This window comes from Pogoniulus pusillus, unplaced genomic scaffold (assembly GCF_015220805.1).
Source record: "Pogoniulus pusillus isolate bPogPus1 unplaced genomic scaffold, bPogPus1.pri S76, whole genome shotgun sequence".
NCBI classification, from domain to species: domain Eukaryota; kingdom Metazoa; phylum Chordata; class Aves; order Piciformes; family Lybiidae; genus Pogoniulus; species Pogoniulus pusillus.
Window position 1 is genome coordinate 166,326 of NW_026974538.1, and position 13,597 is coordinate 179,922.

General features: G+C 65.3%; 1 protein-coding gene across 2 annotated transcripts; it reads left to right on the top strand.

Moving 5' to 3' along the window:
• The first annotated feature begins 3,971 nt into the window (after nucleotides 1-3,971).
• ENDOU (endonuclease, poly(U) specific) lies at nucleotides 3,972-11,406 on the top strand. 2 transcript variants are annotated; one of them, XM_064140973.1, is made up of 9 exons: nucleotides 3,972-4,061; nucleotides 6,337-6,471; nucleotides 6,790-6,828; nucleotides 7,536-7,741; nucleotides 8,321-8,520; nucleotides 9,000-9,113; nucleotides 10,090-10,196; nucleotides 10,611-10,753; nucleotides 10,996-11,406. In XM_064140973.1, exons 2-9 carry the CDS (start codon nucleotides 6,397-6,399, stop codon nucleotides 11,108-11,110), a joined length of 999 nt encoding a protein of 332 aa, XP_063997043.1. In that variant the 5' UTR covers nucleotides 3,972-4,061; nucleotides 6,337-6,396; the 3' UTR covers nucleotides 11,111-11,406. The 2 variants fall into 2 exon arrangements, with proteins under 2 accessions (XP_063997043.1, XP_063997042.1); XM_064140972.1 differs by having other exon boundaries at nucleotides 3,978-4,061; nucleotides 7,570-7,741.
• The last annotated feature ends 2,191 nt before the right edge of the window (nucleotides 11,407-13,597 follow it).

Consider the following 13,597-nt stretch of genomic DNA (forward strand, 5'->3'; position numbering starts at 1 on the left):
CTCTTCTTTGCTCTGCAGCAGCCTGAGGGGGAGGACAGGATGGGGTCCTGGTTGTGCCCACCCTGGAGGTGCCAGGCTGTGGGAGAGGCCCCAGCCAGGGCACCCCCTTGGGTTCCCAGCAGGGAACACCTCCGCGGGGAGTGAAGAGATCCAAGCTGAGCTCCAGAGTGGTTTGTGGTGCCCTGGGGGCATCCTGTGGGGCACACCTCTGTCCCCTGTACCCCTGTGCCAGCTGCCTCCCCTGTGCCAGCCTCTGGGTGCTGCAGGAGCAGAAAACCAACCCCCACCCCAGCCCTGCCCTGAGCCTTCTGCCCCGGGGTGCAGCTGGCTGGAAGGTGCCAGGGCACTGCTGCCCTGCTTGGGCTCCACCTCCCCCGAGTAGGACCCAGGAGCCAGGAGGAAACTTCCTGGCACCTCCCAGCACATCTCTGAGCCCATCTTGGCACCACCAAAGTGCCCCTGGCTTGGCTTCCCTGCAAGGCAGCAGGTGCCAAGCTCAGTGGGCACCAAGCGTGGGCACCTGCTATCTCCAGCCAGGGTGGAACAGAGAGGTCCTCCTTGGCATCCAGAGCCAGGTGTGGGCAGCTCAGACCACCTGCAGCTGTGCCAGGCTGTGCCCTGGAGGTGGAGGTGACTCCTTGGCATCCAGAGCCAGGTGCGGGCACCCTCCTCCTTCAGCACCCCTCATGGGTGAGCCACCCACAGGAGGGGCACAGGGCTGCCTACCCTGCTACCAGGCTGCCCTCCTGTCACCACCGACTGCCTCTGGCCCTTCCTGCTCCTGGCATTGCCAGCCGTGAGGAGCAAGGAGGCACAGGTCATGCCCAGGAGCTCTCGGGGGGGGCTTTGGTAGCTAAGGGTGGGCACAAGGTCTCTGCCGGACCGTGGAGGGAAGGGGGAGTGTAAGGGTGGCAGGAGTGATGGTGCCAGCCGGGCACAGCAGCTGGGAGTTGTGGCTGGCAAATGGGCACGCAGAGGCTGTGCCCTGCTGCTGCCACTCCCGGTGTGAGCCCGAGGCAGAGGGCAGCAACCCCGCGGGGGAGGCTGGGAGAGATCAGCTCCAGCTCCGGGCTGCTGCGGCCCCTCCCGGCCCCCCTCGGTCCCACCCCACCCCCCCAGCTCCTCCATCCTGCGCTGCAGGACCTGCTCCTGCCGCAGGAGCTCCTGCGCCCCCCCAGCGCCTCGGGAGCAGGATGGCTGCTTCGGCCTCCCCTTCACCCCCACCCACGGCAGCTACTCTTCCTCGCCCCTCCTCACCCTTCCTCACTCCTCCTCACCCTTCCTCACCCTTCCTCGCCCCTCCTCACTCCTTCTCACCCTTCCTCGCCCCTCCTCACCCTTCCTCACTCCTCCTCACCCTTCCTCCCTCCTCCTCGCCCCTCCTCACTCCTTCTCACCTCAAGGCAGAGCTCAGAGCTGGTAAAAAGCTGTGCCCAAAGTGCATCCTCAGCAGAAAAGCGACACAGGAGGCAAGAGGAACCCAGCTCAAGGTTGACTTTAGGCAGGACAAGGTCACCGGGATCACTCAGCCCAGGGTGGGGCTAGGAAATGACTGAAGGGTGAGAAAGAAGCCAAACCTGGTCCTTATTGCACCAAACGCTGCCCTCCTGTGCCAGCTAAGCAGCCCCGGGGGGGCACAACCCTGCTGCGTGGGCAGAGCTGCTGCAGGCAGCCGAGAAATGACCTCCCCTGGCCCAGCTGCCGCCTGCAGCTCGACTGCACCCACGAAGGGGTCGAGGAGTCCTTTGGGACCTGCTGCTCCGGGCGGGTGAACACCTCAGCAGCTTGGCCGGGCTGGCAGCCCCCCCCGGCAGGCAGCGACGGGGAGAGCCTGAGGCTGGGCGGGGAAGCTGCAGGAGCCTCCGAGCCACACATGGGGAATGTTTGGGCCGAGCCAGGGGGAGGTGGAGGGCAGGGAGGGAGCCAGAAGCATAGAGTCACAGAACGAGTCAGGGCTGGAAGGGACCACAAGGCTCAGCCAGTGCCAAGCCCTGCCACGGTCAGGGACACCTCACACCAGGGCAGGCTGCCCACAGCCTCAGCCAGCCTGGCCCGAACCACCTCCGGGGATGAGGCTTCCACCAGCTCCCTGCGCAGCCCCTGCCAGGCTCCCACCGCCCTCCTACTGGACAGCATCTTCCTCGCCCCCAGGCTGACCTTCCCCGGCCCCAGCTTCCTTCCACCCCCCCAGCCCTGTCGCTCCCTGACAGCCTAAGAAGTCCCTCCCCAGCCTCCCTGCAGCTCCTGCAGACACTGCAAGGTCATAGCGAGGTCCCCTCGGAGCCTGCTCCGAGTTAGGTCCAGCCCCGCGGGGCAGTTCCCGTGCACACCAAGGAGGGATTTGGGCTTTGGTGCTGCTGTCAGCAGGGGAGAAGAAAGCAGAACCCAGCCTGTGCCCCTGCCTGTGCCCCTGCCTGCCCTGCCCTTAGCAAGGCCTTTGGCACCATCTCCCATGGCACTCTGGTGAGCCAGCGCAGGAGGTGTGGGATGGCAGAGCAGGCAGTGAGGTGGGTTAGGAGCTGGGTACAAGACAGAGCTCAGAGAGTGGTGCCCAATGGTGCCAGGGCCAGCTGGAGAGCTCTGACCAGTGCAGTGCCCCAGGGATCAGTGCTGGGTCCAGTCCTGTTCAACATCTGCATCGATGCCACTAATGAGGGCACAGACAGACGGAGGCTGCTCAGCAGGTTTGCTGATGGCACCAAGCTGGGAGGCTTGGCTGAGACAGCTGCAGGCTGTGAGGGCATCCAGAGAGAGCTGGGCACAGAGAGCTGGGCAGACAGAGAGCTGGGCACAGAGAACTGGACACAGAGGGCTGGGCAAACAGAGCTGGGCACAGAGAACTGGGCACAGAGAGCTGGGCACAGAGGGCTGGGCACAGAGGGCTGGGCACAGAGGGCTGAGCAGACAGAGGGCTGGGCACAGAGGAACCAAATGAGGTTCCACAAAGCCAAGTGCAGAGTCTTGCACCTGGAGAGGGATGAAAATTGCACCAGCAGAGGCTGGGAGGTGCCTGCTGGAGATCAGCCCTGGGGAGAGAGCCTTGGAGTGCTGGGGAAGAGCATCCATGGGGCAGCAATGTGCCCTGGGGGCCAAGAGGCCAGTGGGGTCGTGGGGAACATTCAGCAGAGTGTGCCCAGCAGAGGCAGGGAGGTTCTCCTGCCCCTCTGCTCTGCTCTGCCCTGCTGAGAGCTCATCTTGAGCTCTGCTGAAGAGGGACAGGGACTGCTGGAGAGGGTCCAAGGGAGGCCTGTGAGGATGATGAGGGGACTGGAGCTGAGAGGCTGAGGGCCCTGGGGCTGAGAGTCTGGAGAGGAGAAGCCTGAGAGGGGATTAGATCAATGTCTGTGACTATCTGAGGGCTGGGGACAGGCTCTGGGGGTCAGCAGGGGGGGTCAGGCTCTGCTCACTGCTCCCTGGGGCAGGCCAAGCAGCAGTGGGTGGAGGCTGCAGCACAGCACAGGAGGTTCCAGCTCAGCCCAAGGGGAACTTTGCTGTGAGGGTCCCAGAGCCTGGCCCAGGCTGCCCAGAGAGGCTCTGGAGCCTCCTTCCCCGGAGCCTTCCCAGCCCTGCCTGGATGTGTCCCTGCGTGCCCTGAGCTCTGCATGGTCCTGCCCTGGCAGGGGCTGGGGTGGATGAGCTCTTCGGGTCCCTCCCAGCCCCTGGCAGCTGTGAGCCTGCGCAGGTGCCAGTGGAGGTCCCCCCGCGCTGCTGCGGGAGGGGGTGCGGGTGGGGGCGATGCAGGTGAGGCTGTGGAGCAATCCCGGGATCCTGGGTTTTCCCATACTGGGATACTGGATTTACCAGCCCTCCTCCCACCGCAGGCAGCCTCTAATTAGCGCTGCACGTAATGAGCTTTGGCCAAGTTTGGGCGCAGCTTTGCCCCTGAGAGTCCTCGGTGGCACCGAGCTCCTCCCCCCGGGGGGGGACCCACATATAGCAGGGGAGGGCTGGGAGGCGCCAGGCGCATTCCCGACCTGCTCTCGGAGCTTCCACAGGGATGATGAGGAGGAGCTGGATCGTCCTGGCGGGGGCAGGACTGGCGCTGGGCTGTGCGCTTGGCCGTGAGTAAAGCAGCTGAGCTCCGCAGGGACTGGCACAGGACGGCGGTGCCAGCTGGGCAGGGCGTGGGCTCCCTTGCCGGGGAAGGCTGAGAGGTGTTGGTGTGCCCCAGGGCTTCCTTCAGCTCCTCGGCTGATGATGAGGATGGTTTATGCCCCCTCTTTGGGTGGCCTTCAGCCTCGCCCCCAGCCCTTGTGTCCTGCGGGCACCTTGCTGCCCTCTCCCCCTGGCTCCTCCACGCTGGCAGAGGACAAAGGGAGAGGTTTGCCTCACCCCTGGCCCACAGCCTCGCTCCTGGTGGGTGGAGAAGCCAAATGGGTGCAGGAGAAAGCTGCAGCGTGGAATTATCACGGGTCTGTGGCTGCTGGGAAAGGAGGCAGAGCTGGGGAGGGGTCAGGAGTGGCTCTGCCTTGGGGGTGCCCTGGCTCATGGGCATCAGGTTTGGCTCCTGCTTGGCTGAGTGTGTCTGGGTGGCTGAAACTGTGGGGGTTTGCTTCATCACCTCTGGCTCTGCTTCGTCACCTCTGGCTCGGCTTCGTCACCTCTGGCTCTGCTCCATCACCTCTGGCTCTGCTCCATCACCTCTTCATCACATCTGAGGTTTCAGAGCAGTTGACTCCTCGAGGATTGGTGCTGAGCACGGGAGAAGAACTTCTGCTGCTCTCCTCCTCCCTTCTCTAAGTCTCCTCCCTTTTAGCTCCCAAACCTTCTCCCTGCCCCCCAGGCCCTGCTCAGGTCTGTCCTCAGCTTTCTGAGCGGCCTCCTGAGAGCACAGAAGGCCACCAGGAGGTCCCCCTGGAGCCTTCTCTCCTCCAGGCTGAGCAATTCCAACTCTCCCACTCTGACCCCGCAGCAGATCCCAGCTGAGGAGCTGCATTGAGCACCTCTGGGCACCTCCTGCTCTGGGCACCTCCTCCCTCTGGCCCCCATCCAGCCCTCCCAGCAGCCTTCCTCTCCCCAGAAGCTGCAGCTTCTCCAGCCCTGACCCTTACGCATCCCATGGGAAGTGCAAGGAGCTGCCAGGATGCCGCAGACTCTCGGCCCAGGCTGAGTCACCTCCCGCCCCGGTGCCAGTGCTGAGCTGGCACAGGCTCCAGCAGCAGGTGCCCAGGACCAGGAGCAGCTCAGCTGTGTGTGGGCAGCTCCTGCCTTGCACAAGCCCTGTGGGACTGCAGCTGGAGAAGGAGCTTGGATGGAGGATTCAGGATGAGCAAACCCTGGGCGGGTGCTCGGGGAGGATGCCAGCTGGATACCATCCTAGGTGCCAGGTGGATGCAGCTTGGCTGCCAACTGCCCCAGCAGAGCTCCAAATGTGGCTGGAGTCCATCGTGGGGGGAGCAGGAGGTCTGGGCACCAGGAGCCACCCAAGCCCAGGGATGCTACTTCCCCTCCTCAGCCCTTCCCAGCTGGTGAGGGCTCAGATAGCACCAAGAGGTTGGCATCTCCGGGGGCACCCCAAGAAACCTCTTCCCAAGCCTCTTCAAGAAACTTCCTCCTTGCAGAGAGGGACCTGAGGGTGGGAAGCCAAATTGGCACCGTGGTCAACCAGCCTGGGCTGGGCAGGGCTGGGCAGGGCTGCCTGATAAGGTGTGGAGATTCTTCCTCCGTCACCACCACGAGTGGAGCCTCGAGTGAGGAGCAGAAATCGTTGGGGTGAGGAGGAGGAGGAGAGCAGAGCAAGCAGCAGGGGTGGAGAGGGAAGCCAGCGAGGGCGAGGTCACCCTTGGCACTGCCTGTGCCAGGGCTTGCCCCGAGGACACCTTTCAGCGGCTGGAGCCGTCCAGGCTGGCAAGCCAGAGGTGCTTGAGACGGTACCTGATTGGCAGCTGGGCGAGGAGAGGGCACAGCCCTGCCCTGCAGCCCTCCCGCGGCAGGCTGGCGGCTGGCTGGGACCTGTTCATCACCGGGACGTGGCCGCGGGGATGGGCACCTTCCTGGCTGGCCGCGGGGATGGGCACCTTCCTGGCTGGCCTGAGCAGAGATCACAGATCAAAGGACCACAGATGTTAGGGCTGGAAGAGACCTCCTGAGCCCACCAAGTCCAACCCCTGCCAGAGCAGGACCCCAGGATCCAGTTCGGGTGGCACAGGAACAGTCCCAGGCAGGGCTGGGAAGGCTCCGGAGGAGGCTCCACAACCTCCCTCCTGTGCCAGGCTCTGGACTCGCCCTCCAGGAGCCCTTCCCCAGGCCGAGGGGGGGTGCCAGGCGCTGGGCTGGCACGGGGCAGCTGGGCTGGTCCACCCTGAGCCCCAGGCTGTTGTTCTCTCTCTCCCAAAGACCTGTACACAGCTCCTGACTCCTGTGAGGGGCGCTGTGGGGAGCCCTACAGCGAGCAGGATGAGTGCCACTGCCACAGAGGGTGCCAGAGGGCACACAGCTGCTGTGAGGACTACCACAGGCACTGCCAATCCGGTGAGTGCCAGCCTGGTGGGGCAGGGGGAGGGGGCTGCTGGAGCCTGGCTGTGGGTGCAGAGGGACAGAATCCCCACCCCCTGCTGCCCACTTGCTGGGGGCCAGCCCAAGTTGGGTTGGCAGTGCTTGGTGCCAGCTGGTGCCCAGCTTTGCACCCCCAGGCCCCTCTCCAGGCTGGATTTGTGCCTGAGACTGGCCTGACCCAAGAACCTTTCCCTGGTCTGGATGGGACTCATGAGGATCTCCTGAGCTCCCTTCTCAGGTGGTCTGGGTGGGCCTGGGCAGCCCTGAGCTCTGCTTCCCATTGGCTGCATGCAGGTGGAGAAGAAGAGGAGGAGGCAGCAGCTGGCAGCCGTGGTGAGTAGGTGCCCTTGCCAGGACAGGGTCACTGAGCCTCAGGGCACTGTGGCTCCTGGGCACAATGGCACAGAAATGGTTGGCCTGGAGGAGACCTCTGAGATGGAGTCCAAGCCTGGCACCAACCATGGCCTCAGCACCACAGCTGCAGGCTTGGCAACCCCTCCAGGCATGGAGGCTGCAGCACTGCCCCTGGGCAACCTGGCACAGGCCTGGGCAACCCTCAAGGGGCAGAAATTGTTCCTCCTGATCAACCTGAACCTGCCCTGGGGCACCCTGGGGCCACCTCCTCTCCTCCTGGCCCTTGGCAGCAGAGCCCAACCCCCCCTGGCTCCAGCCTCCTCTCAGGCCCTGGCACAGCCCCAGGAGCTCTCCCCTCAGCCTCCTCTCCTCCAGCCTCAGCTGCTCCTCCCCAGCCTCTTCTCCAGGCCCTTCCCCAGCTTTGTTGCCCTTCTCTTCCCCTGCTCCAGCTCCTCGATGTCCTCCTGGCACCGAGGAGCCTAACCCTGCCCCCAGCACTCCAGCTGTGCCCTCCCCAGTGCCATCTCCATGCCCCTTCCACCCCAGCCCCAGCCCCTCCAAGCTCCTCCAGCCAACTTCAGGGCTCGGTGGCAGGGTCCTGTGCCAGCTCTTGTGCCCAGGCTGTGGGGACAGGGAGGGGATGGGACACTCCTGCAGCTCCAGCAGCTGCTGCCTTCTCCTGCCAGGCTCCTGCCAGCCTCCTGCTGCCTCTCCTTGCAGAGGGCTTCTCCAGGAGCCAAGATGCCATCACGGACCAGGAGCTCCTGCAGCTCTCGGAGCAGCTCTATGAGGCAGATCACAACAGAGCCCAGCCCAGAGACATCCTCCTCAACCCCCAGTACCAGGCAGCCCCTCAGGAGATAGGGGACCAGCAGGATCGCTGCCCACAGCCGTGAGTGGCACCAGCAGACCTGGGCACAGCCAGCCCGGGCAGGGGGTGGAGTACCCACGCCTGGAGGTGCTCAAGAAACTTGTGCCCGTGGGCACCTTGGGGCCAGGGTTTGGGTGGCCACAGTGGGGTTGGGTTGAGGGTTGGAGCTGGATAAGCTCTTGGAGGTTGCTTCCAAGCTGAGTGCAGAGTGCAGGAGCAGAGGAACCCTCCAGAGCTGGGAGGACCTGGGAGGGTCGAGCAGGGCAAAGCTGAATTGGTCCTAAGGGAGAAAATTGGGTCAGCGACTGGGGTCCAGGGTCACTGTTCCCACCCTGCTGCCCCCAACCTGTCCCCCACATTGCCCCCCACCACCTTGTCACCACCTCCTTGCCCTTCTTTCCTTGCCCTTCTTTCTTTGCCCTCACTTCCTTGGCCCCACCACTTTGGCCCCCACCTCCTTGGCCCCCCACCTCGCCCCTCCCCACCTTGCCCCCCACCTCCCTGCCAGAGCTCTTGGCTGTGCCCGCAGGCAGAGGGTGGGCAGCAGAGACCAGGCTGGCACGAGGCAGGGCTGCTCTGGCAGGCTCTGCTCTCTACCAGGCTCTACAAGCAGGTCAACGAGGAGCTCTTCTCCAAGCCCACCTATGCCAGCTTCATCAGGCTGCTGGACAACTACCAGAGGGCCACGGGCAGGGAGGAGGAGGTGACAGCAGAGGAGCTGAGGGAGCAGGACACCTTCCTGAGGGAGGTGATGAAAACAGAGCTGATGAAGAAACTCTTCGGCTTCCTCCATGCCAAAAGTGAGCTGGGAGCAGGGCAGGGCTGAGCAGGAGGAATGGGGCTGGGGAGAGTCTGGATGGTGAGGACCCAAAGGGGAGCTCAGCCTGGGGGGATGCAGAGTGCAGGGGCAGAGGAACCTTCCAGAGCTGGGAGGGTGCAGAGTGCAGGGGCAGAGGAACCTTCCAGAGCTGGGAGGGTGCAGTGCAGGAGCAGAGGAACCCTCCAGAGCTGGGAGGGTGCAGAGTGCAGGGGCAGAGGAACCCTCCAGAGCTGGGAGGACCTGGGAGGGTCGAGCAGTGCAAAGCAGAATTGGTCCTGAGGGAGAAAATTGGGTCAGGGTTTGGGGTCCAGGGACACTGCCCCCACCCTGCTCCCTACTACCTTGCCCTCACCTCTTTGCTCTCTACCACCCTGCCCCCCCCCACCTTGTACCCCCTACCTTGCCCTATGACCTTGTCCCACCACCCTGCCCCCCCCGTGCCCACCTCCTTGCCCCCAGGCCGCTACAGCTCGGAGCAGGACTTCGTTGCCGACCTGAGGGAGATGTGGTTTGGGCTCTACTCCCGGGGGGATGGGCAGAAGGACTCCAGCGGCTTCGAGCACATCTTCTCAGGTAGGGCCCTCCCTGCTGGCACTGGGGGTGCTGGGCACTGCCAGGGCTGCTCCCCCGGAGCTCTCATTTCAATATCTTCATTGGTGACCTGGACCTGGGCACTGAGGCCAGCAGCAGTGAGTCTGCAGATGGCACCGAGCTAGGAGCAGGGGTGGAGGTGTTGGAGGGTAGCAGAGCCCTGCAGAGGGACCTGGACAGGCTGGGTGGGTGGGCAGAGGCCAAGGGGATGAGATTGAACCAGTCCCAGTGCCAAGTTCTACACTTTGGCCACAGCAACCCCAAGCAATGGCACAGGCTGGGCACAGAGTGGCTGAGGGGCAGAGAGGGCCCTGGGGGTGCTGGTTGGCAGCTGAACAGGAGCCAGCAGTGTGCCCAGGTGGCACAGAAGGCCAATGGCATCCTGGGCTGGCTGAGGAGCAGTGTGGGCAGCAGGAGCAGGGCAGTCCTTGTGCCCCTGTGCTCAGCACTGCTCAGGGCACCCCTGGAGTGCTGTGCCCAGCTCTGGGCATCTCAGGTTAACAGAGATATTGAGGTGCTGGAAGGTGCCCAGAGCAGGGCAGCAAGGCTGGGGAGGGAGCAGAGCCCTGTGAGGAGAGGCTGAGGGAGCTGGGGGGGTGCAGCCTGGCCCAGAGCAGGCTGAGGGCAGAGCTGATTGCTGCCTGCAGCTGCCTGCAGGGAGGTTGTGCCCAGCTGGGGTTGGGCTCTGCTGCCAGGCCCCCAGGGCCAGAAGCGGGCACGGCCTCAAGCTGTGGCAGGGCAGGGTCAGGCTGGGTGTGAGGAGGAAGTTCTGCACCGAGGTTGGCACTGGGCTGGGCTGCCCGGGGAGGTAGTGCAGTGCCCGCCCCTGGGGGTGTCCAGGACAGGCCTGGATGGGGCACCTGGTGCCAGGGTCTGGTTGATTGGGTAGGGATGGGGGCTGGGCTGGGGGAGCTTGGAGCTCTCTGCCAGCCTGCCTGGCTCTGTGCTCTGTGCCCAGGGGAGGTGAAGAAGGGGAAGGTCTTAGGGTTCCACAACTGGATCCGGTTCTACCTGCTGGAGAAGCAAGGAGCTGTCAACTACTTCAGCCACAACTTCGACGGGCCAGTGAGTGAGGCTGCGGTGCCACCTCTGCCCAGCTGGCGTCAGAAGGGTCGGAGACAACCCTGGCAGCTGCACTCGGCCTGCCTGGGTGCAGTCTGGCACGGAGTGGGGGAGGGAAGTGCAGAGAAGATGCTGCAGTGGGCAAAGAGAGGCTCCCAGGCCACAAAGGGCTGCGGGTGGAGAGCGCTGCCTGGGGGGTGCCCGGCGGAGCTGCAGCGGCCCCAGCGGCGCCCCCAGGCTCTCGGGGGGGGCTGCGGGCGGAGGGCTCTGGCGGCTGCCGAGAGCTGCTCTGGATGCCCCCTGCGGGGGAGCGCATGAGGATGCTTTGGCTCCGCACGCCGAGGAGCTTCGCTGCCGCTGCTGCCCTGCTGCCCCTTGGTGCCCACCCGCGGCCTGACCCCTGCCTCCCTTCCCCAGTGGGACTCCTTCCCGGACGTGCTGGGGCTGCAGTTCAGCTGGGAAGGCTTCTACAAGCAGGTGGGATCTGCCTTCGTGGGCTGCAGCCCCGAGTTCGAGTTTGGCCTCTACACCCTCTGCTTCCTGGCCCGGCCGGGCAGGGCGTGAGTACCACAGCTGCCTGGCACCCCGTGCCCAGCCCCCCGCCCACCCTGCTGCCCGGCAGCCAGCAGGCACCTCCTGCGCCCCCCCAGCCCGCCGGGGCAGGGCCTGCGAGGGGCAGGGCTCCAGGGAGGAGCATCGTCAGTGGGGAGGGCTGGAGGAGGAGGAGGGCATCGAGGGGTGCCCAGAGAAGAGGGAGCTGAGGGCTGGGGCAAGGCTGTGACCTGGCATCCCTCCCCCTCAGGTGCCACCTGAGCCTTGGTGGGCACAGGGTCAGCATCCAGACCTACAGCTGGACCAAGTCCACCTATGGCGACGGCAGGAGGTACATTGCCACTGCCTACCTCATCACCCCCTGAGGCTGCCAGGACGTGGGGGTGACCACAGCCCCCCCCACACCCACACCAGGTGCCCACAGCGCTGGGCAGGGCTGCTCCTGCTGTGGGAAGATGCTGGCTGCGTGGCAGGACCAGTGCCAGGTGAGCTGGGCCGGATAGTGGTGCCCCTGCCTGGCATGAAGACAACGAGGGATGGAGGCAGCAGCCTCAGCACCAGCCCCCCACGACCCCCCAAGGCGCCATCGAGTGCTGTGCCCCCCGGGTGCAGCTGGGCTGTGGGCAGCAGAGCCCCAGGAGCAATAAATCCTCCTCCTGGAGCAGGGCTTGAGTTCCTCTGTGCCAGAGCTGCTGCCCACTGCTTCTGTGCCAGCCCGAGGTGGAAAGGTGGCACCCTTGGGTGATGCCAGGGCCAGCCTGCGAGGTGCAGCAGGGTGGGCTGCAGTCCCCCCTTCCCCTGCAGCTCCTTCCCTTTCCCTGCTGCTCTCTCCCTTCCCCTCCCCGTTCCTGGAGCTCCTGCAGGGAGAGCTTTGGAGCAGAGCCTCTGGGGCTGTTCTTTCTGTCCCATTCCATCCTCTCCCGGAGCCCTGCCCAGGGTTGGTTGAGCTGGGGGGGGGGGGGTCGGGGAGGGGCAGGGCTGCCACCTGGCTCCACAGAAGGGCATCCCAGTGGTCACTTGGCTCTTTGGGCCATGCCAGGAGCCAGAAGGTGCACCTCAGCAGCCAGAACCCTCATCCTCAGCAGCCAGGACCTTCATCCTCATCTCCCTCATCTGCCTGCTGGTGTGGGACAGCAGAGTGCTGATGGTGCTGGGCAAAGCAAGCTGCTGCCAGGCAGGGGCAGTGCCACCTTCTGCCTCCCATGTGGCACTGTTTGTCCCCCTCCCTTTCCACTCTGCCCCTCTCTGAGCCCCAGCAGCTGCTCAGGGGTCCCACCCGAGGGACATTGCCCCCACCTGAGGACCGAGGAGCTGAAGGCCCCTGGGTGCCCATCCCCAGAGCGACCTCCCCCTGGGCACCACCCCGAGGACCTCAGGAGCTGCTTCAGGCCTCCATCCTCACCCAGCTGTGCCCTCTCAGGGGGCTGCAGCTCTCCAGAGTGCCCCCCCGGCGCTGGGGCTGCTCAGAGCTCCAGCTGCTTGGCTCAGCACCACCCTCCAGGGGCCAGATCCCACGCGGGCAGGAGCACGGCTGGCTCGTGGGACACCCCTGGGACGATGCCCACCACCCCCAGCTCCCCTCACTGCCCCCAGCAGCAGGGCAGCGATGCCCACGGTGGGAGAAACCCTTCCTGCAGTCCTGGGAGCTCATCCGCACCCACCCCCTGCCCACCTCTGCCGACCCCCAACCCACTTCGGGTGGGCAGGACAAGGACCAACTCTGCCCAGTGCCCTCCCCAGTGCCCTCCTGCTTGCTGGCAGCAGGCAGGGTCCCAGGGTGGAGCTGGAAGCTGCCTGACAGATGGCAAAGCTGCAGCAGCTCCCGGGGCAGGGCTGGGAGTCCCTGCACCATCTGCCAGGGGTCACAGGTGCCCCCCAAAGCCCGCAGCAGGGGGCGGGGAGTGCGGAGGGTGCGGGGGGGGGCAAGGGGGGAGATGCCAGAGCTTGATTTATAGAAATGCCCTGGGAAAGCAGGGAGGGAGCAGGACCCTGCCTGGCAGCAGCCCTCTGTGGCACCCCCCAGCCCAGCCACCTTCCTGGGCACTGCTCCTTTCCTGTGCCACACAGCTCAGGGTGGGCACCAGGGGATGGCTGCAGGAGGCATGGGGTGGGCTGAAGCTACAGGGCAGCTCAGGGGCACTGCCAAGATGGTTTGTGGCTGGTTTGGGAGGGGCCAGGTCAGGCCTGGCAGTGGCATGAGGCTGCTCCAGGAACCTTTGCCCTCACTGGGAGCCTCTCCTGCAGCTTTCCAGCTGGCAGCAGGTGGCACAGGCTGCTCGGTGCAGGGCAGCACTGGCACAGGACCCAGCACCTCCTCCTGCTTCTGCAGCCCTCAGCCCACTCCCATTCCTTGCCTGCGTCGCTGCCAGCCTCATTAGTGCCAACCCTCCCTGTCTAGAAGGACTCTGCTGCCCCCTTGTCCCGTGCCCTGCCAGCCCCGTGCCCAGAGCTGCTTTGCCAGCCTCTGTTCTGGGGGGCAATGGAGACAAAGACCCCTCAAGGAAAGGTGTCCAACCCCAAGCCCCCAGGCCGCTGCCAGGGGGCAGTGCCCAGCGCTTGGAGCTGCTCAGAGGGTGCTGAGGAAGCTGCTCCAGACTGTGCCCAGGAGGAGCCTCTCCGACTGCCACCAGCCAGGTGGGCGACCCGAGAGAGCCAAGGTGGACACTGAGCCTGGCATCTGCTGGGCTGCCAAGGCCAGGAGGCTCCAGCTCCTAGTCCAACCCCCACCCCCCACCCCAGCCCCCACTGGGTGCCCCTCGCACCCCCAAACTCTATCCCTACTGCTGCTGCCGCATCACCTCTGCACCACCTCCCCGCCAGGGCTGCAACCACATCCCCCCTCCTCCTGCTCC